Source organism: Candoia aspera, chromosome 1, assembly GCF_035149785.1.
Source record: "Candoia aspera isolate rCanAsp1 chromosome 1, rCanAsp1.hap2, whole genome shotgun sequence".
Lineage (NCBI taxonomy): Eukaryota > Metazoa > Chordata > Lepidosauria > Squamata > Boidae > Candoia > Candoia aspera.
In genome coordinates, this window is record NC_086153.1 from 54,845,189 (window position 1) to 54,868,321 (window position 23,133).

The 23,133-nt window shown below is 40.4% G+C and overlaps 1 protein-coding gene across 1 annotated transcript in view; it reads left to right on the forward strand.

Annotated features, from left to right (window-relative positions):
- Positions 1 to 23,133, forward strand: part of XDH (xanthine dehydrogenase) — a 58,838-nt gene that overhangs the window by 14,224 nt on the left and 21,481 nt on the right. Inside the window, exons 10-22 of the mRNA XM_063304426.1 lie at positions 1,777 to 1,915; positions 3,540 to 3,632; positions 5,062 to 5,213; positions 9,701 to 9,794; positions 11,113 to 11,222; positions 15,234 to 15,418; positions 16,130 to 16,304; positions 17,056 to 17,145; positions 17,502 to 17,671; positions 18,254 to 18,377; positions 20,447 to 20,566; positions 21,602 to 21,698; positions 22,367 to 22,491. Coding sequence (XP_063160496.1) covers positions 1,777 to 1,915; positions 3,540 to 3,632; positions 5,062 to 5,213; positions 9,701 to 9,794; positions 11,113 to 11,222; positions 15,234 to 15,418; positions 16,130 to 16,304; positions 17,056 to 17,145; positions 17,502 to 17,671; positions 18,254 to 18,377; positions 20,447 to 20,566; positions 21,602 to 21,698; positions 22,367 to 22,491 — 1,674 coding nt within the window. The remainder of the gene's footprint in view (positions 1 to 1,776; positions 1,916 to 3,539; positions 3,633 to 5,061; positions 5,214 to 9,700; positions 9,795 to 11,112; positions 11,223 to 15,233; positions 15,419 to 16,129; positions 16,305 to 17,055; positions 17,146 to 17,501; positions 17,672 to 18,253; positions 18,378 to 20,446; positions 20,567 to 21,601; positions 21,699 to 22,366; positions 22,492 to 23,133) is intronic.

Sequence of the window (23,133 nt, forward strand, 5' to 3'; positions counted from 1 at the left end):
AGCCTTCCCCTGATTTGATCTGATGTTGCCATTTTTATTTTCTTTGAACTCTTGCAGTGTTCTTGTGTTTTTTATTTTTTTGTTCAGAACTTGCTTTATATTATACTTTGTATTGTACTTTATATTGCATTGAGAATCATTTTGATTGTGGCAGCACAGAAATGGGTTTAATAACTAAATATGTAAACAAACAAACAAACAGATAGGACTCCTGCTACCTTAAATAAGAAATGCTTCCATATAAGAAGATCAAGGAATCATATCTGAGCAAGGAAAGGGGATAATTGATTCCAAACCTCATTCTATGAAATTTTCAAATTAAATCTTATATTGGAGTGCAGATGGATTGAAATCCACTATAACAACTGATTGTGTTGTTGTGTGAGATTCCATGAAATGGAGACTATATGAAACATGAAGTGGCAGGTTTCTGTGATTGCAAAGATAGGTTTGGGTAAATTGTGTTACTGTGATTTTAGGGTTTTATCCCGCAGCAGAACTGCTGACACTGTGGGTTGTGACTCCTAGGTGATGGAAAGCAAGCATGAAGAAGGCCATCTTGAGCAGGTTCAGGCACAGCAGGATCACTTTCAGAACTTGCTCCTACTTTGCCTGCACAGGCTAATGGCTTGCGTACCAAATGCCAGATTGCTGCCAGAATGTATTCCTGCTCTGCCTGGACATGCCGACATCAAAATCAGAATTTTTTACAGTGTCTATTACAAAGAACAAATATCTATCTGAAACATATATGGAATGAGAAATGTAAATAGTTGTCTCAAAAATAAAATCCAGATTTCAGGGACCACACAAAACTAAGCTAATCTTTCCCATTAAAACAGAACAGAACGGAACAGACCAGACCAGAACAGAACAAGGTTTTACTTTCGTTTTACTGTTTATTTCCAATGAAAAAGTTTCATTTTATAACGTTGCAATGTTCTACCATTGTTTTATTTTATATATAGTTTGAAATTATAGTTTATATTATATATATAGTTTGAATTTAATTATTACATGTAAATAGTATGTTTATTTCTTTGCCTAACCCTAACCCAATCCCCTATGAAATTATTCACTTTATTCATAGGGAAGAATCCATTGGGCCTAAGTTCCTTAAATCCTGGCTAAACACTTCTGCCTTGCTAGCCTGCAACCAACAGGGCTTTGGGGCAGCCTTGTCAGAGAGCAGGGCCAAGGGACCTTGATAAATGAAAGCTAGTATTTCTCAAGCTACATTGCCTCAAGCTTTGTTCCAGATGGATCTTGGAGACTTCTTGCCCCTCCCCCTTACAAGTACCCAACTGGATAATGAGAGAGATTTGGATGGATTTGTCGACTTCATAGAAGGACTCCTATACTGTTTCTTGTGGCAAAGAATCCTGAAGCCTGTGACTCACTGGGAGTGGAAGCTACAGCTGCAGCTATAATGTGGCCCTTCTCCTCTCCCTACCCTGGAGTCTTCTGGAGTTTGGAGAGAAACATATCCTTATGAATCTCCAATCTCCCTTACAAAGCTTTGGAAGTTCAGTCTCAGGTGCAGTCCACTCTGAAGGACCCCAGTTCAAATCAGCATGAATCTGTTCACGATTCAGCCAGATTTGAACCATGCACCTTGGTTTCACCATCTAAATCTCTAACATGAGTGTTCCTTTTCTTCTATTTTAGTTACAGCAAGTCTTAGCTTGGTGATTGCTGCAGTCACACTGAGCTGAGATTCCTTGCTTTGTGACTCCACATTATTACATGAAGCTAAACCTGGCCATTTCTCCACAGACACAGAATAAGCCTGTAAAGCAACTGTGTTTCAAAGGTGAGCGAGTGATGTGGTTGCAACCATCAAATCTCAAGGAACTTGTGGCTATGAAGGCTCAGCACCCCGATGCCAAGCTTGTGGTAGGGAACACGGAAGTGGGTAAGAAGACCAACTCTGTTTCCTGTTGAGTTTTTGCAGTTCAGTGCAACACTATGCAATGCAATGTTTGCACTCCCAGGTGCACACACACATTTAGCTACCAGCCCAAGTATGTAATTGGCTGGCCAGTCAAGGTTTTACTTCTTCCTTCATAATATCAAATAAAGTCCCTTGCTTCACCATTAATAATTAAGGCTGCAATTTTATACACACTAACCTAGACTTCTGATTAAAGAAACATTGTTTTTTTTAAAAAAACCCAATGATAATAATCATACAAAATAAAAGGCGTGGCCACTTCACCCTAAATGGTGAAGCAAATGAGCAAATGAACTCCAACTGACTTCTTTTACAAATTATCCCATTCTCATAACACCAGTGTCCTTGCTCCCCACAGGCCAGATTTACATATATACTAAGCCCCAATGTAGTTAGTCATAGGAACCCAACCACTGTGGTTTATAGTTTAACAAGTTGTGTGAACCCAGCTAGTTGCAGTTTATTCAGTGAATATGGCTATGCTGGCTATGTTTTACCTCTAACTTACAGGCAGTTTGATACTGGATATCAGCTGCTGGGAATAAGGAGACTAGATGCCCTCTCAGATAATCCAGCAGGCCTCTTATTACAGGTAATCCTTGATTTACAACCACAATTGGAACTGGAACTTCCATTGCTAAGCAATGCAGCCTTTAAGTGAGTCATGCTTGATTTTATGACCTTTTTTGCTGCAGTCATTAAGCAAATCACTGCAGTCATTAAGCGAACTACATGGTAGTTAAGCAAATCATGCTTCCCTCATTGAGTTTGCTTGTTGGAAGCCCCCTGGGAAGGTCACAAATGGCGATCATGCCACTGCAACTGTCATAAATACATGCTGGTTGCCAAGTGCCTGAATTTTGATCATGTGACTGCGGGCACAATGTGATGATCATAAGTGTGAGGACCGGTCACAAGTTACTTTTTTCAGCAGTGTCGTAACTTCGAACAGTTGTTAAACAAATGGTCGTAAGTCAAGGATTAACTGTATGTTAGTGGGAGCCATATCTGATCCCAAAGCTGGAACCATTCTTTCTCTGTTGGAGTATCTCAAAACAGCATGAAAATTCTAAACAAGTTCTCAGCACACTTTAACAAGTCTCTCCCCACTCCCTTGGAGATACTATATTTTGAATGTCTGAAAGCCACGCGCTTCACAAGGGAAGGGGAAATGCTGGACAAACCAGTTAGCTTTCATAACTGCTATAGATCTCCAGTTTGCTTATCCCAATCACAAGATTTTTAAAAACTTGATATTAGGTAGAATGTGGCTACTGCAGAAAGAATGAAAGCAGTATGGGAAAGAGAATATTAAGGAGTATTTGTTGATGCTGCCAGGCAGAAGGGAAAATCTAAGTGGTTCTTGGCCTTATACATTCATTACAAGTCAGGGCAAATGCCTTCCTTTTCAGGCATGCAGGAATGGCTCTGGAGATTGCTTTAGGAAGGGGGTACTGTCCCCATTGGAGCAGGATCAGGTCTGCTGGAGTCTTTTACATAAGAGCTCTGCTGTTTCATTGGCAGATTTACCACTTCTGGCTGGCTGCCATGTCTGCACTGACCTCACTGGATTTTGTTTCTCTAGGTATTGAAATGAGATTAAAGAACATGCTGTACCCTGTGATTATAGCACCAACTTGGATCCCAGAAATGAATTCTGTTCAGTACACAGAAGAGGGTAAGTCGTCTGCCTGTTGCCTCGAGGGATTGGCAAGAGGTGCTTGAAATGCGCAAGGAAAGGTTTACAAGCCATGAAAAAAAAGATTAGGATAGTTGGCGGGATGGACAGCTCCTCTCCCCCTGCACCTACAGGTTGTCTCTGTTCCTGATGCCAAAATGTACTGATTGCACCTCTGGGGGAGGTTCTAACAAAATTCAGAGCTCAGATGACACTTCAGTTTCATGAACCACAATTTCTGAACATCTCTGTCCTTCTGAGATAGTGAGCCTGGCTGGCGGGGTAATCTACCAAAAAGTGCAAAGCTGGTGTCAGGAGCTGCACTGTTTTGCTTTAACAAGCAATGGAATGTCTTGGGCAAATCACAGGTACAGCATGTGGCCAGATCAGGTACAGCAAGCAGAGTCATGACCATGCAGAGGCAAGCTAGATGCTTTAGAGCAGTGTTTCTCAACCTTGACAACTTTAAGATGTGTGGACTTCAACTCCCGGAATTCCCCAGCCAGCATGGGAATTCTAGGGGCCACAGTTCTAATGCAAATACAGGGTGCCTGGCTGGGGAAAGCTATCCAAGAGCAAGATGGCCAGATTTCTGGATGGAGATTTGGGATCAGGTGGCCGGTGGGTCACTTGACTGCAAAGAAGCAGCCGAGCCACTGCTTTAGGCAAACAAACTGGCTTGTTCTTCAGAAACAGATGGAAGACTTACACACATGCACATATCACACTCCACATGATTTGTTTAAAAAGGGGGGCATATATTTGCATTGCTCTAATAAAACCTATACACACTAACTACAAATAACTCCATTTTTAAATGATGTCTTGGCACATACACACGCATTATACTCGCTTTCTTGAGATGGCAGAACAGTTTTTCATCCTCTAAAATTTGGTAACTGGCTGAAAAGTGAAAATCCAGACATGCTGATAATGCCTGCAATCTTTTTAACAGGAATAATTTTAGATCTCTACCTTCTCCCAAAAGGGGTCAACCTGTAATCTCCACTGTCCCCCGCCCCGCTTTTCAGAGTTGCTTCTCATGTTTCTCATTATGATTGCCAAAAACAGAAGCCCAATTTCCCGTTTTCAGGGGACAAAACTGTAATGTACACTGTAAAATAGGCATATAGGCATATCACAGTTTTAAAGAAAAGAACCTCCAAAATTCTACCCCAAAAGCCAGCTGTCTCCACATATGTGATATAACCCCGCCCACCGTGGCCCTCAGACTCCTTCCCCTTAAATTAAGTATGCATCCTTGTAAGATATGCAGGAAATAAAACCTTTCTTGGTTTTTTAAAATAAGCCATAGTAAAGGGAGCAGACTAAAGATCTGAAAATTCCTTCAGTTCAGTGCCTGAGAGCAATACTTTTTATCTTGGTGAAGGTCCATTTGGCCAAATCCCTCTTGTTTCTGGTTTTACAGGAATCAGCTTTGGTGCGTCCTGTAGCCTGAGCCATGTGGAAGAGGTTCTCAAGAAGGCAGTGGCCCAGCTTCCTTCTTACCGAGCAGAGGTCTTCCAAGCTGTCCTAGAACAATTGAGGTGGTTTGCAGGGCCTCAGATCCGCAATGTTGCAGTAAGTGCTTCCAAATAGTTTCTGCTAAAAGGAGACAAGAATGGCAGGTGTGATGTACTGTTCCTTTAAAATGTATCTCCCTTTGCACTTTTATCTCCCAGCTGACTTTATTATCCTTCATACAGTACTCACCATAATACTCGTGGCCAGGCTACTCTACTGACTTTGGTTTCAAGGTTGCACAACTTCACCTGCCCCTGAATGTCTAGACCAGTGTTTCTCAACCCTGACAACTTTGTGTGGACTTCAACTCTCAGAATTCTGGGAGTTGAAGGCCACACATCTTAAAGTTGTCAAGGTTGAGAAACACTGGTCTAGACAGTTTTCGCAGGGAAAATGCACATACACAGGCTCCTAGATGTTTCTTCTGATGTTCCCCCACAAGCTTCATGGTGGGGGACAATGCATGATCTCAGGGATTTGGGCAGCAAATGATCCTGTAAGCCCTCTTGGTTGCAAAAGCATTTCAAGGTGGTACATATAACATTCCCTCCTCCAATTTTATCCCCACAACGACTGTGAGAGTTAACAGCTGCACCCAAGCCATCCAGTGAACTTCTGTGGCTAAATGTGGACTAGAAATTGGGTCTCTTTGTTTCTAATAGAATAATTCTTATATCATGCATAAAGAGAAGAAAGCCTACAAGGCAATATGATTTCTTATTATTTTGTAAATTCAAATTGATCAATGAATCTTCTTATGCATGGCTTAGCTTGAACAAATCTTCAGAGGAAATGTCAGCCTAGGAGAACTATAACTTTTAATTTATACCAGCCTTCAGGCCACAGAGGCATTTTTTAGAGTGAAAATGAGTAATATTTTTTGTATGGGCAAATCAGATTTGACTATATATTTTCTTTGCTGAGACATGTTAAATGCCCAGAGGTTTTGCAGAAACAATGACATTAAATAATTTATTTGAATGTCTTTATATTCACCCACTCAAGTACAATTTAGAATAATGAATCAAAATGTAAATCGGTGTTTAAAGCCACCAGTTGTTAATTTCATGAAAAAAAAAAACATTTAGCACTTCATGAAAGTGTGAACAGTAAACAACAAATTCACTTGAGCTGTATTGCTTCCTTAACCTATTCTTCTTCCATTTGAGGACTCCACATCCCATTTTAATTTTAATTGTTTTGTTGTTTATTCGTTTAGTCGCTTCCGACTCTTCGTGACTTCATGGACCAGCCCACGCCAGAGCTTCCTGTCGGTTGTCAACACCCCCAGCTCCCCCAGGGACGAGTCCGTCACCTCTAGAATATCATCCATCCATCTTGCCCTTGGTCGGCCCCTCTTCCTTTTGCCCTCCACTCTCCCTAGCATCAGCGTCTTCTCCAGGCTGTCCTGTCTTCTCATTATGTGGCCAAAGTATTTCAGTCTTGCCTTTAATATCATTCTCTCAAGTGAGCAGTCTGGCTTTATTTCCTGGAGTATGGACTGGTTGGATCTTCTTGCAGTCCAAGGCACTCTCAGAATTTTCCTCCAACACCACAGTTCAAAAGCATCAATTTTCCTTCTCTCAGCCTTCCTTATGGTCCAGCTCTCACAGCCATATGTTACTACGGGGAACACCATTGCTTTAACTATGCGGGCCTTTGTTGTCAGTGTGATGTCTCTGCTCTTAACTATTTTATTGAGATTGGTCATTGCTCTTCTCCCAAGGATTAAACGTCTTCTGATTTCCTGACTGCAGTCAGCATCTGCACTAATCTTTGCACCTAGAAGTACAAAGTCTTTCACTGCCTCTACGTTTTCTCCCTCTGTTTGCCAGTTACCAATCAAGCTGGTTGCCATAATCTTGGTTTTTCTGAGGTTTAGCTGCAAGCCAGCTTTTGCACTTTCTTCTTTCACCTTCATTATAAGGCTCCTCAGTTCCTCTTCACTTTCAGCCATCAAAGTGGTATCATCTGCATATATGAGATTGTTAATGTTTCTTCCAGCGATTTTAACTCCAGCCTGGGATTCCTCAAGGCCAGCTTGTCGCATGATGTGTTCTGCATACAAGTTGAATAGGTAGGGTGAGAGTATACAGCCCTGCCATACTCCTTTCCCAATCTTAAACCAGTCCGTTGTTCCGTGGTCTGTTCTTACTGTTGCTACTTAGTCGTTATACAGATTCTTCAGGAGGCATACAAGATGACTTGGTATCCCCATACCACTAAGAACTTGCCACTATTTGTTATGGTCCACGCAGTCAAAGGCTTTAGAATAGTCAATAAAACAGAAATAGATGTTTTTCTGAAACGCCCTGGCTTTTTCCATTTTCCAGCGGATATTGGCAATTTGGTCTCTAGTTCCTCTGCCTTTTCTAAACCCAGCTTGTACATCTGGCAATTCTCGCTCCATGAACTGCTGAAGTCTACCTTGCAGGATCTTGAGCATTACCTTACTGGCATGTGAAATGAGTGCCACTGTTCGATAGTTTGAACAATCTTTAGTGTTTCCCTTTTTTGGTATGGGGATATAAGTTGATTTTTTTCCAATCTGATGGCCATTCTTGTGTTTTCCAAATTTGCTGGCATATAGCATGCATTACCTTGACAGCATCATCTTGCAAGATTTTGAACAGTTCAGCTGGGATGCCATCATCTTCTGCTGCCTTGTTATTAGCAATGCTTCTTAAGGCCCACTCAACCTCACTCTTCAGGATGTCTGGCTCTAGCTCACTGACCACACTGTCAAAGCTATCCCCAACATTGTTATCCTTCCTATACAGGTCTTCTGTATATTCTTGCCACCTTTTCTTGATCTCTTCTTCTTCTGTTAGGTCCTTGCCATCTTTATTTTTGATCATACCCATTATTGCCTGGAATTTACCTCCAATGTTTCTAATTTTCTGGAAGAGGTCTCTTGTCCTTCCTATTCTATTGTCTTCTTCCACTTCCACGCATTGCTTGTTTAAAAATAATTCCTTATCTCTTCTGGCTAACCTCTGGAATTTTGCATTTAATTGGGCATATCTCCCCCTATCACTGTTGCCTTTTGCTTTCCTTCTTTCTTGGGCTACTTCTAGTGTCTCAGCAGACAGCCATTTTGCCTTCTTGGTTTTCTCTTTCTTTGGGATGTATTTTGTTGCTGCCTCCTGAACAATGCTGCCAACTTCTGTCCAGAGTTCTTCCGGGACCCTATCTACTAAGTCCAGTCCCTTAAATCGATTCTTCACCTCCACTGCATATTCCTTAGGAATATTAGTGAGCTCATATCTAGCTGATCTGTGGGTCTTCCCTAATCTCTTTAGTCTGATCCTAAATTGTGCAAGAAGAAGTTAATGATCTGAACTACAGTCAGCTCCAGGTCTTGCTTTTACCGACTGTACAGATGTCCGCCACCTTTGGCTGCAAAGGATGTAGTCAATCTGATTTCAGTGTTGTCCATCTGGTGAAGTCCATGTATAAAGCCATCTCTTAGGTTGTTGGAAGAGAGTGTTTGTTATGCAGAGTGAATTGTCTTGGCAAAATTCTATCAGCCTATGTCCTGCTTCGTTTTGTTCTCCCAGGCCATGCTTACCTGTAATTCCAGGTGTCATCTGACTGCCCACCTTAACATTCCAGTCTCCTGTGATGAAAATAACATCTCTTTTAGGTGTGTTGTCCAGTAGGTGCTGCAGATCCTCATAGAACTGCTCTACTTCAGCTTCTTCAGCATTTGTGGTTGGGGCGTATATTTGGATCACTGTGATGTTAGATGGCTTGGCCTGAATTTGAATTGAGATCATTCTGTCGTTTTTTGGATTGTATCCAAGCACTGCTTTAGCCACTTTACCATTAATTATGAAGGCTACTCCATTTCTTTTGTGGTCCTCTTGTCCACAGTAGTAGATCTGGTGGTCATTTGATGTGAAGTGGCCCATTCCAGTCCATTTCAGTTCACTGACGCTCAAAATGTCTAGCTTTAATCTTGACATCTCACCAATAACCACATCCAATTTGCCCTGGCTCATAGATCTTACATTCCAGTTTCGAATGGTGTGTTGATCCTTAGAACATCGGATTCGCCGTTCACCACCAGCACCCTTGGCTGCTAGCCGTCCTTTCGGCTTTGAGCTAGCTGCGTCATCATGTCTGGGGCTAGTTGAACTCATCCTCTGTTCCTCCCCAGTAGCACTTTGACCATCTTCCGACCTGGGGGTCTCATCTTCCGATGGTATACCGACATATCTCTGGTTGTACTGATCCATTTAGTTTTCATGGCAAGAATACTGGGGTGGGTTGCCATTACCTTCCCCAGGGATCGCATTTAGTCTGACCTCTCTGTCATGACCTTCCCGTCTTGGGTGGCCCTTCACGGTTTAGGTCATGTCATCATTGAGGTGCTCAAGCTCCAGCACCACGACAAGGTAACGATCCTTTGCTGGAGAATTTTAATTGTGTAAAGTTAAAATATTCAGGATTTTCTCCCTTACCTGATACTTTGATGAGTGATTTTAGTGATGTCTCTTGAACTAATTTCTAAGATACGTTTATGCTATATTTTGTTTCAGGCTATTGGCGGAAATATAATGACTGCAAGTCCAATATCTGACCTAAATCCAGTGTTGATGGCAAGCGGGAGCAAACTGACTTTGGTGTCAAATGGTAAGTGGTTTCTTGATTTTCTTCGTTACAGATCCAGACTCTGTTGTGGGAGTCAATGGAACAGTTTCCATGCTTTTCTTTTTTTTCTGGGGCTAGTCAGGGAAAGTAGCCGGTTATTTCCCAGAGTCTCAGTTAAGAGTGTTAGGAGAGCTTCCTTTGGTTATTCCTTCTTTTGTTTCTAAAGGTTAGTGCTGAATATTCCCCATAATTCCACATGCTTAGATTGTTTCAACATGTTCACTAGTTGGATTATCTTTGTATTTGGTTTTAATATTTCATATCTGACCCTTGGTAAGTTGTGATATTTGATAGCTGTGGAATAGTGTATCACACCTTTGTGATAACTGTGGTTTTCAAATGTTCTGCTGTTAGAAGGTCTTAAATGCCTGTCCTGAAACTCTTGAGCATTAAAGAGAATTCTTGGAAATGTTTTAGATGCCCTTTAATTTCTATTGGAGACAGAAGACGATGAATACACATTTATTTGATTGATTGATTGATTTTTATAGTCGCACATCTCAGCAAGTGACTTTTGTGCTCAGGGTATGCTGTGAAACATATACATCTCTCTGTGCGTTGCAGAGAATGACCAGAAAAGCTGTATTTCATCTGTTCTTCTCATTAAGTTACAGCTAAGAATACTCCATACTCCAGGAAATAAAGCCAGACTGCTCACTTGAGGGAATGATATTAAAGGCCAAACTGAAATACTTTGGCCACATAATGAGAAGACAGGACACCCTGGAGAAGATGCTGAAGCTAGGGAGACTGGAGGGCAAAAGGAAGAGGGGCTGACCAAGGGCAAGGTGGATGGATGATATTCTAGAGGTGATGGACTCGTCCCTGGGGGAGCTGGGGGTGTTGACGACCGACAGGAAGTTCTGGTGTGGGCTGGTCCATGAAGTCACGAAGGCTCGGAAGCGACTAAACGAATAAACAACAACAAGAAACTCAGAGTTCCTAGGGGGGTGGTCTAAATGTCACTGATACAATTTTAACAACATTTGATAGTTGACTCTTGATAACATAAGACTTCAAGGACAGGTTCCTTAAAATTCTTGATTTCATGCTGCCTGTGATCCCAGTGTGACATGTGGGATACTACATGAAATACATACATGAAGGGAAAGACTTCTAGGGAGCACCAGGCTGGAAAAGATAGCTAGGATATATTGTTCCATTAGTGTGGGTTGCAATCTTTCCTTGCAGAAATAAAAGACCAGCTATCCTCCCAATAATTAATAGTGGCCAAGATGAATTAGGAACTCACCTGCTTACCCAACTCATCCCCCGTGTGTTGCATCTTGTTTTCTTGCAGAGGGCAGCAGGACAATAAGGATGGATGAAAAATTCTTTACTGGGTATAGAAAAACTATACTGAAGCCTCAAGAAATACTGCTTTCAGTTGAGATTCCCTTCAGTAGGAAGGTGAGGTAATCTGAAATTTACTGTCATAGAAAAAAAGACTGTTTACTTGTGAAGACAAATGTAATTTCACATGGCCATAATAATCAGTACTGCAGAGCCAGGGCTCAAAGCCATGTTAAGTGTGCTATGATTCTTCTGAAACATAGGAAGTGGTTTGGACAGAGCATTCAATTCTCTTTTTTTTTTTTTTGCTGCTGCTGCTGCTGTTTCTCCTCCTCCTCGAAAGTATCTAGTTCCTATGAACATCAGCTACCGAAATCTCAGAAACTAGAGGATTGGGTTAAAAAAGATTTCCAGCTTGGTGATGACCGTGCAAAATCTCTTGCTCCTTCCCATACCTACCAAAACAGATTGCATTATTCCAGTATAGTTACTTACTTACTATTTTACCACCCAATAACTGAAATAAAAAATAGAGGTTAAAATCAAAAGAATAGAAAATATTCTAGACAAAATTATACAAAATCAGAGAAATTACACTAGGCTGAATTGTCCTTTTCAAGAGACAAAAATTTGATTATTTGACCCTATTCATACAAATCACTTACTGAATCATGGAAATTCATCTGTGAACGTAAACTCCTTAACCCAGAAAAATGATCTGCTTAATACATGCAGAAGGGGTTAGATTTTTCCCCCACAGCCAGTTATTCAGGCTAAATTAATTCTCCTTGCACAAAGTGGCTACCAGGTAGTTGATTTTCTTTACATGGAGACTTTGGCCAGAACACCCCTCTAACATTGACTTGTACTTGTTTCATTGTGTATGAAATTTTAACTGGGAATAAGGTGCTAGTGACGTAAAATATTTAAATGTGTTTCCTGCACAATTACTGAGTTTAGGAATGGGTATTCTGGAAATAAAAATAAAACTTAAAAAGGCAGGGGGTGGCGAAGGAAGTGACAGTCTCTTAGCATCTTTTGCTGTGGCTAGGGAGAACTAAAAAAGGCAATCACATGACAAGCATAGCCATCCTGCATCATGAGCTGTCTTCACACAATTATTGGCTTTGTGTGTATGTGTACTGCCATGCAACCAAGAGAGAGTTAGTTCTTCTAGCATAGAGTAGACATTCTTAGATTAAATGTAGAAAATTTAGCATTGTCTAGGAAGGTAGAAAAATTTTGCCATGAATTCCTTTTGGGTGACTTTGTGGTTTTTCCACAAGAAGAATGGTGGTACTAATTCTAATACACATGAAATCTGGCTAGTCTTTGTTTACCCCTGAAACAAACAAAAATATCCATACAGTTTATGGAGGGGCTGAGGGACTGTACTTTTTAAAAATATATGAATTGGCTATCTCTCTTCTAGATTTGTTTAACCTTTAAAAACTTTGGCATGCTTACAGCAGTCTAAGATTCTTTGTAGAGAATGTTATCCTAAAAGATTAAACAAAGCTGGAAGAGATCACTCAATGTACGTTTTAAAATATTTTCTTTGATTTTGTTTTAAAATGTTAAGGGGGAAAAAAACCCAGTCTTGAAAAACACCCTATGAAAACCAGCAATAGAAGGAAGCAGATTTTTGAGGTTTCACACAGTCCAAGCTAAGGTCCAGGTTTTAACACAATTATAGATGGATCTATTCTGAAATAAGTAGAAGTCAAAACTGGCAATGAGGCAAAGTAAGAATCAAGCATGTATGCTTCATAGAGTCCATTGTCCCATTACTATTTCTAAGCCCAAGAAGAGCCTTGCTGGATCAGCCCAATAGTCCATCTAATCCCACTGCTCACATGTCTGCTCTTGACACTGCACCTCTGTTGAAATGCCTGGGGTCAGTAGGACAGTCGTCCAGCTCATATGTTGGGGACTTTTTGGAGTTACGTGTGAGATATGTGTGAGTTGTTCATGTTGAAAGAGCAAGGCATTATTACAGTCAAACTCCCAGAATGGTTGATGTGGATTGGTTCCCAGCAGTTCTGAACAGCATGGGGAAACTGACTCGTCCAGATGCAGGGATTCTGTCCTAACAAGCAGGAACCACGCCGAGACGAGGAATAAGTCTCTAGTGTTTTATTACCGCTACAGTAGACAGAAAATCCTACCAAACTGAAGAAGCGTGAGAAAACCCATACAGATAAACCCCAAAAGTCAAGGTGGGTCTGTTCTGTGTCTCTTTGAATGACAGCTCAAATTCTCGCTACTACGCATGCGTTTTCCCCCCTGGATAGGGGGCCCCTCCTGCTCACCATCAGTGCTCATGACAGATTCTCATGACTTGACTCATGGACTCAAGGAGTCTGAGGGCATGTCTGTTATTTTGCAGGGCTGTGTTTATTTTTCTTTCTTCTTTCCTCTTTTCACTGAGCTTAGTTTTGAATATGGTGGCTTTAGCAGCAGCATATATTCAGTCTTGGTACAAATGCAGTTTGGGGCAACTATATTCTTATCATGTTGGTTAAAAACATGTCTAGTTCACACTAGAAAGGAAGGTGAGATTCTCCTGGCTCTGGAGACCTAAGAATCTCATGATCTGCGGTGCAGAAGATCCACGAAAAAAATCCAACTGAATTGCAACATCAATTATTTTTGCTTCTTATGAGTTACAATGAAAGCATTTATTTAACTGGTAATACATTAAATGAAGAATGAAAAGGGGGAAATCAGTCTAGTTCCAATCTGGGTCAATTTTGCACATATTCTATCCTGTTTCTATATCAGTCAACAGTGGTTTTTTCCCTTCAAAATTCTCCTTCTGTATTAACTTACGTTATTTTTAAATATCCCCCTCCGAACTCAGAGTGACATTAACAACAACAATTAACAAAAAACATACAGTAGAACCAGGTCTACACAAACACATTAAACAATAGAAAAATACTATGAACAAAACCCACAAAACTAGGGGAAAAATGTTCAAAAAGACTCTGTCTTAATTAACTAACTAACTAACCAACCAACCAACTAACTTATACAATGGAAGCTGAGAAATTTCAGAATTCTGTACTTACCCCAGACATTAAAGACAACTTGCTGAAATTTGTGTAGCTCTTGCTTCCTTCATCTTGCCCAGCTGCATGGAGCTTGACACAGGTGGGGCACCATGCAGCTAGAGCACCCTCTGCTGTGTATAAAGAAAACTTAAGTTCTAATTTCAGGATCTTCTCTTTTGAAGTTGCCTTGTAAAAGTCTGCAGATTTTTCTATGTCCTTCCATGTAGTGCTGTCACTTATAGCAGGGCAACTGCATATGAGCCCTTAAGAACTCTGTATCATTTTCTCTAACCTGGAAGAATTACATAAAAGCCATAAGAACTGTAAACCAAGGAGCTGTTTCCTTCCATTCCTGTTTCAGAATTTGGCACACATGAGTGGTGTTGTTTTTTTCCTCAAACATTGGAACCTGGATGATTTGGTGTAGTTTGGTGTAATGGTTAAGATGCTGGCCTAGAAACCAGGAGACTGTGAGTTTTAGGCCTATCTCACGCATGAAAGCTGGCTGGGTGACTTTGGGCCAGTCACTCTGTCTCAGCCCAGCCTACCTCACAGGATCGTTGTGGGGAAGATAGGAGGCAGGAGTATTAAGTACGTTCGCTGCCTTGAATTGATCAAATTAAAAAAAACTGGGATAAAAATATTGTATAATAATAATATTAATAATTTATTGTGCAAAGCAAAAGAACAAAAACTAGGAAAACAAACAAATACACCAACAAACCAAGATCCTGGGCACAGACATGGTGCAGAAGCACTTTGTAGCTAATAGATCCAGAATAATCCTTAACACTTATTTTTAAACATCAACCTGCCTTGCTGTCCTCAGAGATGAAAAAGAATTTCACAATATTAAGTTGTATTCTGAATGTAACAACAGAAATGCTTTCATTGTTTCATTCTGTTATATTTTCCCAGTGCTCTTTCTTCCTTCATCTAGAAATTATTGCGTAAAAAGGACTGCTTGTATTTTAGTTCTGTTGCTGTCAATTGACTGTCTTCACTCCTCACCTACCCCCTGAGATCAGTGTGAAAACGTCCACCGAAAGTTTGCATCCTTTTCTTCTCTTAGGGCGAATATTTCTCTGCCTTCAAGCAAGCTTCAAGACGGGAGGATGACATTGCCATTGTGACCTGCGGAATGAGAGCTCGGTTTCAAGTGGGAACCAATCGATTAGAAGAGATTAAGCTGAGCTATGGAGGAATGGCTCCCACAACGGTCATGGCTGTAAAAACCTGCCAGGAGCTGATTGGAAGGTAAATGAGTGAGACTCATAAGCAACAAAACAGATGCCTGGAGCAGACTTTTCTAAGACTCTCAACTGGGAGATCAATGTCTATGATTTTGTTGTTATTGCAGCTTCTAAAGAACATGGGGGGCACGGATGATTATTTGGTGAATTGTGGGGCCAAATATTTTCATTCTCTATGTTTTTTTTATGGCTTTGGGGAAAGATTAGGAAAGTTTGGCTTTGTCTTCAGAGTCTAATGTAAATGCATTAAACTTTGAAAATTGGCATTATAATGCTTGGAAGGCTGCAAAATGGAACAGCTTAGCAGCCTTCTTGTAAAATGCAACATAAATGTCATGTGCTACTAATATGATTTTAGAGCAACTCTTCTTGGCCATAAGGCAGCAGCAGTCATGAGTACAACTTAAAGGAGACTTTCTTATTGGGATGCCCTCCAAGGATGCTGCAACTGCATCCCTGATGGTGTCTGGCCTGCTCCACACATAGAAAATAAGCACAGCTTCCATCACATCATCATGGGCATCATCTTGACTTTTTTGGCCATGTCCTGTGGACACCCTTGCTACGGGCCAAAAAAGTGTGAATTCTGGGAGCTGAAACTCCCAACATATCTACAAGGCAGCAGAATGGGAATGCCTGACCAAAAGATTTTGTACTGAATAGGTTGGGGCAAATGAAACTATTTTGTGCTAACTTATGGTTCCTTTTTCTATAGAGAATGGAAAGACAATCTCCTGCAGGAAGCTTGCCGTATGCTGGCTGGGGAGATGAATCTTTCCCCTTCAGTCCCTGGTGGCATGGTGGATTTCCGTCGAACTCTCGTGCTCAGCTTTTTCTTTAAGTTCTATCTCACGGTGCTTCAGAAACAAAGTATAGAATTAAATGGCAATGTGAGTCCTTCTGTCTTCTTGATGGGATAAGGGTTCAGCAGCAGTTCACAATCTACATCCATAATCCACTAAATCCTAGAAATTCTTTAGAAATGGGAGCATTTGGGAGAGGAAGAAATCTTTATGGACCTTCCCTCTTCATGATGGGATATTAGATGAGCTATATGTGGAGCGGTTCTATCTCTTTTTGCATTCAAAGTTCCTTGTTGAAGTGTTTGTTGGAGTATTTCTACTAGTGTTTTGCAGTTTATATTTTAATATACAGAATACTCTTGATGGACTAAACTGAAGTCCTTCCTTTGGCTAAGGAAGTTAATTGCAGAAATATTGCGCCTTCTCAGGATATGAAGGCACAGTGTGTTTCAAAGGCACCAACGGTGACTTTTCATTGTATTAAAATCGTAGTGAGTAGAAAAATGGAAACACCAAATCTGAAAAGTCAAAAAAGGCCTTGCCTCATCCTCAGAAGAGTTTATGATGAACTAAATAAAAGCTTGGGCATTATAAATAATATACATTTATATAATTATGTACTATATTATTTTCTTCTTATATAGATAAGAAGAAAATAATTAATAAAGCTTTGTATGCTTTACTTTCTTAAATCCATGTGCATGTTCCATATGACTATTGGTAATTTTTTTACGTTTTCATTGTAATGTTCTTGTGCAGATTAAAAGATATATTAAAAATACATTTTTACCTTTGCATAACAGAAAATTAAAGTCAGATTCTACATATGTTTTTGCAGAATAATCTGAGTGACGTGGTCCCCTCCAGGTATGCTAGTGCCACTGAATTATTTAATAAGGATCCTGTTAGCAATGTCCAACTTTTCCAAGTAAGTAAGAGGAAACTGGTTGTGTTTTCCATTTCTTGTATTCCTTCCCATCTCAGTTCTAGGAAATGTTCTTCCCTGGGCATTACGCCCTACCTTGAACTAGCTCTTATTCTGATTTTTGCTGTTTGCCACCTTTTAAAATTAATGATTTACAAGAGATGTCTGTCCTAACGGCACCTCTTCCTTTCAGGTAGAAGGAATTGTCCCTGATTTGATGTGCTAAATGCTGTTCCCCTAAGAGCCTTCATTGCTGCTAGTAGAATTTTAACCTTCTGAATGAGGCAATGTTTGTCAGAGATATTGGTGTCAGTATTTAATCAGCAGTGAAAGTACAGCCATCTTTGCTTTTCTCATAGGAAGTGCCTATTGGGCAATCCATTGATGACACAGTGGGACGACCCCTGATGCATCTGTCAGCTGCCAAGCAGGCAAGTGGAGAGGCAGTCTACTGTGATGACATCCCTTCCTATGCGAATGAACTCTACCTAACACTGGTTACCAGCACCAAAGCCCATGCTAAAATTATGTAAGTTCTGCTTCCATGACATATATCATTATCTATCAAATGGCAGAGGCCACCATTATCATGACGTGGATGTGGTCTTGGGTGGCTCTTACATTACAAAGGCCCCCAGGAAGGGCTGTAGTCCACCTTCTTTCAATCATCCAGTAGCATATGTAACTTGTTTGTGTCTCTGGAAGTTGTGTAATTCTTACAGCTACAGCATGCTTGGAAGATGCAAACTATACAATGTACCCAGATTGCTACGTATATGAGAGTTGTGTGTATATACAGTTGAGCTTTAGAATGTTGACCACCTTTTTTTGGAGAGTTTTTGAGCATTGTGTGTATGTATAGGACTTAGTTTCTAGGCCCCCAGTCATCTTGATTGCCCTTCTCTGAAACTCTTCTTCTTTTATCAGAACTCTTCTTAAAGGATATTGCCCAGAAGTAGACACAATAATCAAAAGGAGGGCTGTTCAATGCAGAATAAAATAGAACTGTTACTTCATCTGTCTTAGAAACTGATGCAGCCAAAAATTGTACTTGCAGACATATGTCTAAATCCCTTGGGAATAATCCTTCTGCGCTACTCCTTTCTTTCAGTTCTGTTGATACCACAGAGGCTCAGAACGCACCTGGCTTTGTGTGCTTTGTCTCCGCTCAGGATGTTCCAGGGAGTAACATCTCTGGGATTGCTAATGATGAAACCATCTTTGCAAAAGACATTGTACGTAACTATTGTTTTTGGCAATCAACATTGTCTGATTGTTCATCCTTACGTAATGTATGACGTAAGTTTCCCACTTGCATTATAGCTCAATATTCACCCCCTTGGTTCACTCCCAGATGTATTTTTAACCCTTTAATACATTTCATATAGAAGACTCTTCACTTTGGCCTGAATTGATGAATTACCTGTTAGGGCGACAACTGGCAGAGACACCACTATCCCCTGTGAAAATTGTATCTGTATGTGTTCTGATACAACAGTCAAGTCTGTATGTCATGTACTGTGAGAGATCTCCTTATATACTAAAAGGAGGCTGGAACTTATAACACAAACTGTTAGATTTTTTTTTTAAAAGCCGAGGTTTGAGTACTTTTTATGTTTATCTCCCCCTTTTAACAAAAGAAATTGTGGTTCCTCTCTAGTTTATTTATGGATTAAAAACAAAACAAAAAGAGAAGTCTAGTACTGAAGGAGGAACCATGGAAAAATAGATGGAAAACGTGTTTAAATATTTTAACTGGGGAATGTTGGCATTTCCCTGATGCAACGCTAATGAATACATCAGAAACTAAGAAGTAGATGATGTTTCTGAAGACTGAAGATGAGAGGATGAGATAAACCACACGCATGGCCTATCTGAGGAGATAGTTTGTGCAAAGAGGAGCAGATGCAGGCATATCCTAAGGCTGAACAAACATCCAACAGAGATCGCCAAACTGAGCTCCCAAATAGTCACGAACTACAACTTCTAGTGGTCCCAGCCCATACGGTTCACACTGAATGGTGCTGGGAGTGCTAGTTCAGCAGGATTTGGAGAATTCAGGCTCTCCTTTCCTGCTCTGTGTGTGTGTGTGCATGTGTGTGTACACATATATACATGTATGTGTATGTACTTTGTTGTGGCCAAACTCTGGCTCACCTAAAGCAATCAAATCACTTTGAGGATACAACATAATTTTATTAACATGTGTACAGTATGGCAATCAACATACTGAGCAGTCCTGATCAAAAGCAGAACCAGAGCTTGTATACCTTTGGCCTACTATGTTGCAAAGACAAGACAAAGAAAAAGGCAGACGCAGTGGAAATTGCAGCGTGACCTTGGCATATTATTATTTATCCCTTCCTACTAGGTCAGCCTGCTAGCCCTACTATCTTTGAGATACAATCAGTGAACAGAAGCAGTTTGGTGTTTTGGGCCACAGGTTCCTGACTGAGACTTCTCCCTGTTGCCACTCAGGGTCAATTCAGCTTGCTGTGAATGTTTTCTTACAAGGGCCCTTTAAGGAGTTCATGTGTAAGAGGGGGCATCTCATAGGTTTGGCAATGAATGCAGCTTACATGTGTATGGGGGTTACCTTTTACCACCACAACTTGAGCATAGTTCCCACTGAACTCACTGGGATCAACTATTCATCATGAGATCTGAGTGCTTCATTGATTGTAATTAGTGCCAGGCCATGAAATCACATGCATTTGTTTGTGCCCTATCATTTCTCGTTCAGTTTCATGAGAGAGAAGTTGCTTTTAAAACTCTTTTAAAGCAGAAGAGGGTGTTGATGAAATCCTGATGCACAGAGTGTGATTTTCTTGCTCTGATTTACTTATGAGGTGGCCAAGGAATGTGTGTGAATATCCTGTGTTTCACTGTACAATTCTTCCTCTCCCAATGTCTATGATGTCCTTGGCTTCCGAGAGTTCAGTGAAATACCATGGATAGCTATTTTATTTATCACTGCCCATCTCCCAAAAGTACCAGAGCCAGCACCCTTCTAAAGGGGAAGCCTGCCTCTAAAAAATTATTGGAAGAGTTCTTCTTCCTTTGGAGAAAATTGGAGAAATTGCCTGTTCAATTTCTCTGCTCACAAATTTAATTGAGAATTTTGCAAATCCATTTGTGCCCAGCCTAGTTATTATCCAACAGTTTGTCTATATATTCAGAATGCTTGTCCTCTTTATTTAAAGTTGGTTTTGAAAAATAAATATATCCAAAATAAAGTATTACAGATAGCAAACCAGCTAAGCTTTCCAAGTTGCTGAATAAACTAAAGTCTTTCTTCTCATAGGTCACATGTGTTGGGCACATTATTGGTGGAGTATTGGCAGATACACAGGAACATTCCCGAAGAGCTGCTAAAGCAGTGAAGATCACATATGAAGAGCTTACACCAATTATCACTATCCAGGTGAGACACTGACACAAAAGTGACACATGTCTTGATTTCAGAGTCCTGATTGACTAAGGCTAATTCTTTTCTTTTTTAAAGATAGCTTTGAGAGTAACTTCTCTGGTTTCTGTTACTGTGATTCTGAGATGGGTACGTGAAAATAGTCTGTACTTGTTTCTACACCTATTTGTGGTGATCATTGTTTGTATGAAACAGGGCAATGGGCAACAGACTTGGTGCATATAAAGAACTTTTTCTTCTGCAAGCTGGCTCCATATAAGCATTGGCCAGACACACACTTGCTTTCACTTTTATAGTGTAAATGTCTGAAGTTTGAAATTAGGGGTAAACAACTACATTTTCTGTTTAAGGTTGTATTCACTTAGGGGTATTCACTTTGTGGGCTGTATAAAGGAGATGAAGACATTAGTGGGTGGGGATAACTGATCTCTCTCTATTTGATATCCTCCTTTTCTACTTTGGATCCAGGGCTGCAACTGGGAGGGGCAAGCGGGGCATGTGCCCTGGGTGCCGCGCTGGGGGGGTGCCAAAATGAGCGCTGGGGGGGTGCCAAAATGGGCGTGGAATCCATGTTTCCCCTCAGTGACACAGACTCTAGTTGCGGCCCTGTTTGGATCCCTCCCTCCCTCCCTCTCTTCCTTGCCCTTCTCCTGCAGTAGAATGCTGAGAAAAGGACAGACTGCTTTTGAAATTATTCTGAGGGACGTGTCAACCTAGGTTAATGGCTGCCTAAATAAATAAACAAACAAACAAACAAATAAAATGTAGAGAATAGGGAATTCTAATGCAATGGTTATGTACAAATCAATTCTGCAACACATCTACGGTGACAAATATTATTTGCCAAAGTGTTTTTTCCTACCTAAGGTGCAGAATCCCTGTCTTCAATTGCACCTGTCATTTGAAATATGATGCAGATTACATAACATCACATAACATTGGTCCAATTTAGCTAAGCTACACAAAACAGAGCTGGTTGTTGCAAGTATGTATGTCTGTGTGTATTCATTCATTCTCCTATAATTTGCACAGGAAGCCATTGAGAAAGAGTCTTTTTTTAAAGCCGAAAGGAAGATTGAAAAAGGAAATATCCAGAAAGGATTTGAAGAGGCTGATCATATTGTGGAAGGTAAGCTCCCTCATTTATTTTTCTTATAGGATGATTTGTATCAAAAAAGTCTTCTTGTAAACCATTGACCAGATGAATAACAGATCTGCACTGAGCTTGGGGTTCTGTTTTGGACAAAAAAATAGAAATGGACAATCTTTTTAAGCTCCTCTTGTTTTGTCATTGGTTTTCCCCCTCCATACCAGGGTAAAATGGAAAGTTTCCTTGAGCCATATCAAGTGCTCAGAAGCCAAAAACACAAGAGAATGCTTTTTCCTAGCTAACAGCATGATCAAGTGTGGAGGAATCTGGGCAGGGTAAAATCTTGAATAAACTATATCTCCTGGACTCTGGGCCCAAAGTTACCAATGGAGGAAAAAAAATAAGAAAGTTGGTTGGGGGGAATCTTCTTTTTCTTTGTTAAGAGGAGCAAAGGAAAGGCAAGCTGTTATTTGGCAAGGTGCATTAAGATTGTTAACATGTTGGTAGACTCAGGAGAGGCACAATTTTTTTCTCCCAAGTGATTGGATTCTGAGCACTCAAGCAGGGAAGTTCGGCAACTGGACTCTGAATTCCAGGAGTGTGAATCAGAATCATTATTGCATAAATTCTCACATCAGCCCTGAAAACACTATTTTGAATTTAATGTATTATTTGATTTGGACATCCTTTCTTTCCATCCTCCCTAGGGGAAATGTACATCGGTGGCCAGGACCATTTTTATCTGGAGACTCACTGCACATTTGCTGTGCCAAAAGGAGAAGATGGAGAAATGGAGCTCTTTGTATCCACCCAGAACTTATCGAAGACACAGGTCAGCCAGCCTCTTGATAGCTTTGATCTTCTTTGGGGAAGGCAATCATTTTTGCAACCAAGAATAACATGATTTATTACTATTATTATTATTATTATTATTATTATTATTATTATTATTATTATTATTATTTGAATAGTGGTGTTAGATCACGGTTGAGGAGAGATTTTGCTCTGGAATGCAGTAAGGACAGAAATGGTTATATTTTCCATTCCTGTCCATGTTAATCTGATTCATGATAAGCTCTCCTTCCCCTGTCTAGTTAATCATGTTTTATTCTTCAATTTTAACAATCTGTAATTTCTGTTCAGTTTGCATACAAATAGTTTATATCATAAAGCTATGCAAAATGTTGAAGAGGTGCTTTTGCTTTGCTGAAATGGAAGTCACCCTTCTAACACTGGAATGGAGTGACCATGATGCTTCACACATCAAATGACCATTGTGGCTTCTGTGCATACACAGAAATCACATTTTTCAAAATATGACTGCTAGTCAAGGCAGATTAGCTCCACCTCAAGGCAAAGCACCTTGCTAAGGACATGCAGGCCATCTTTGGTGTGTGAGAACCAAGAAACTCAATTCTAGTTTTTGATGCTTCCTGATGTTCCTCATTTACTCAGCTACAGAACTTTCATCAAA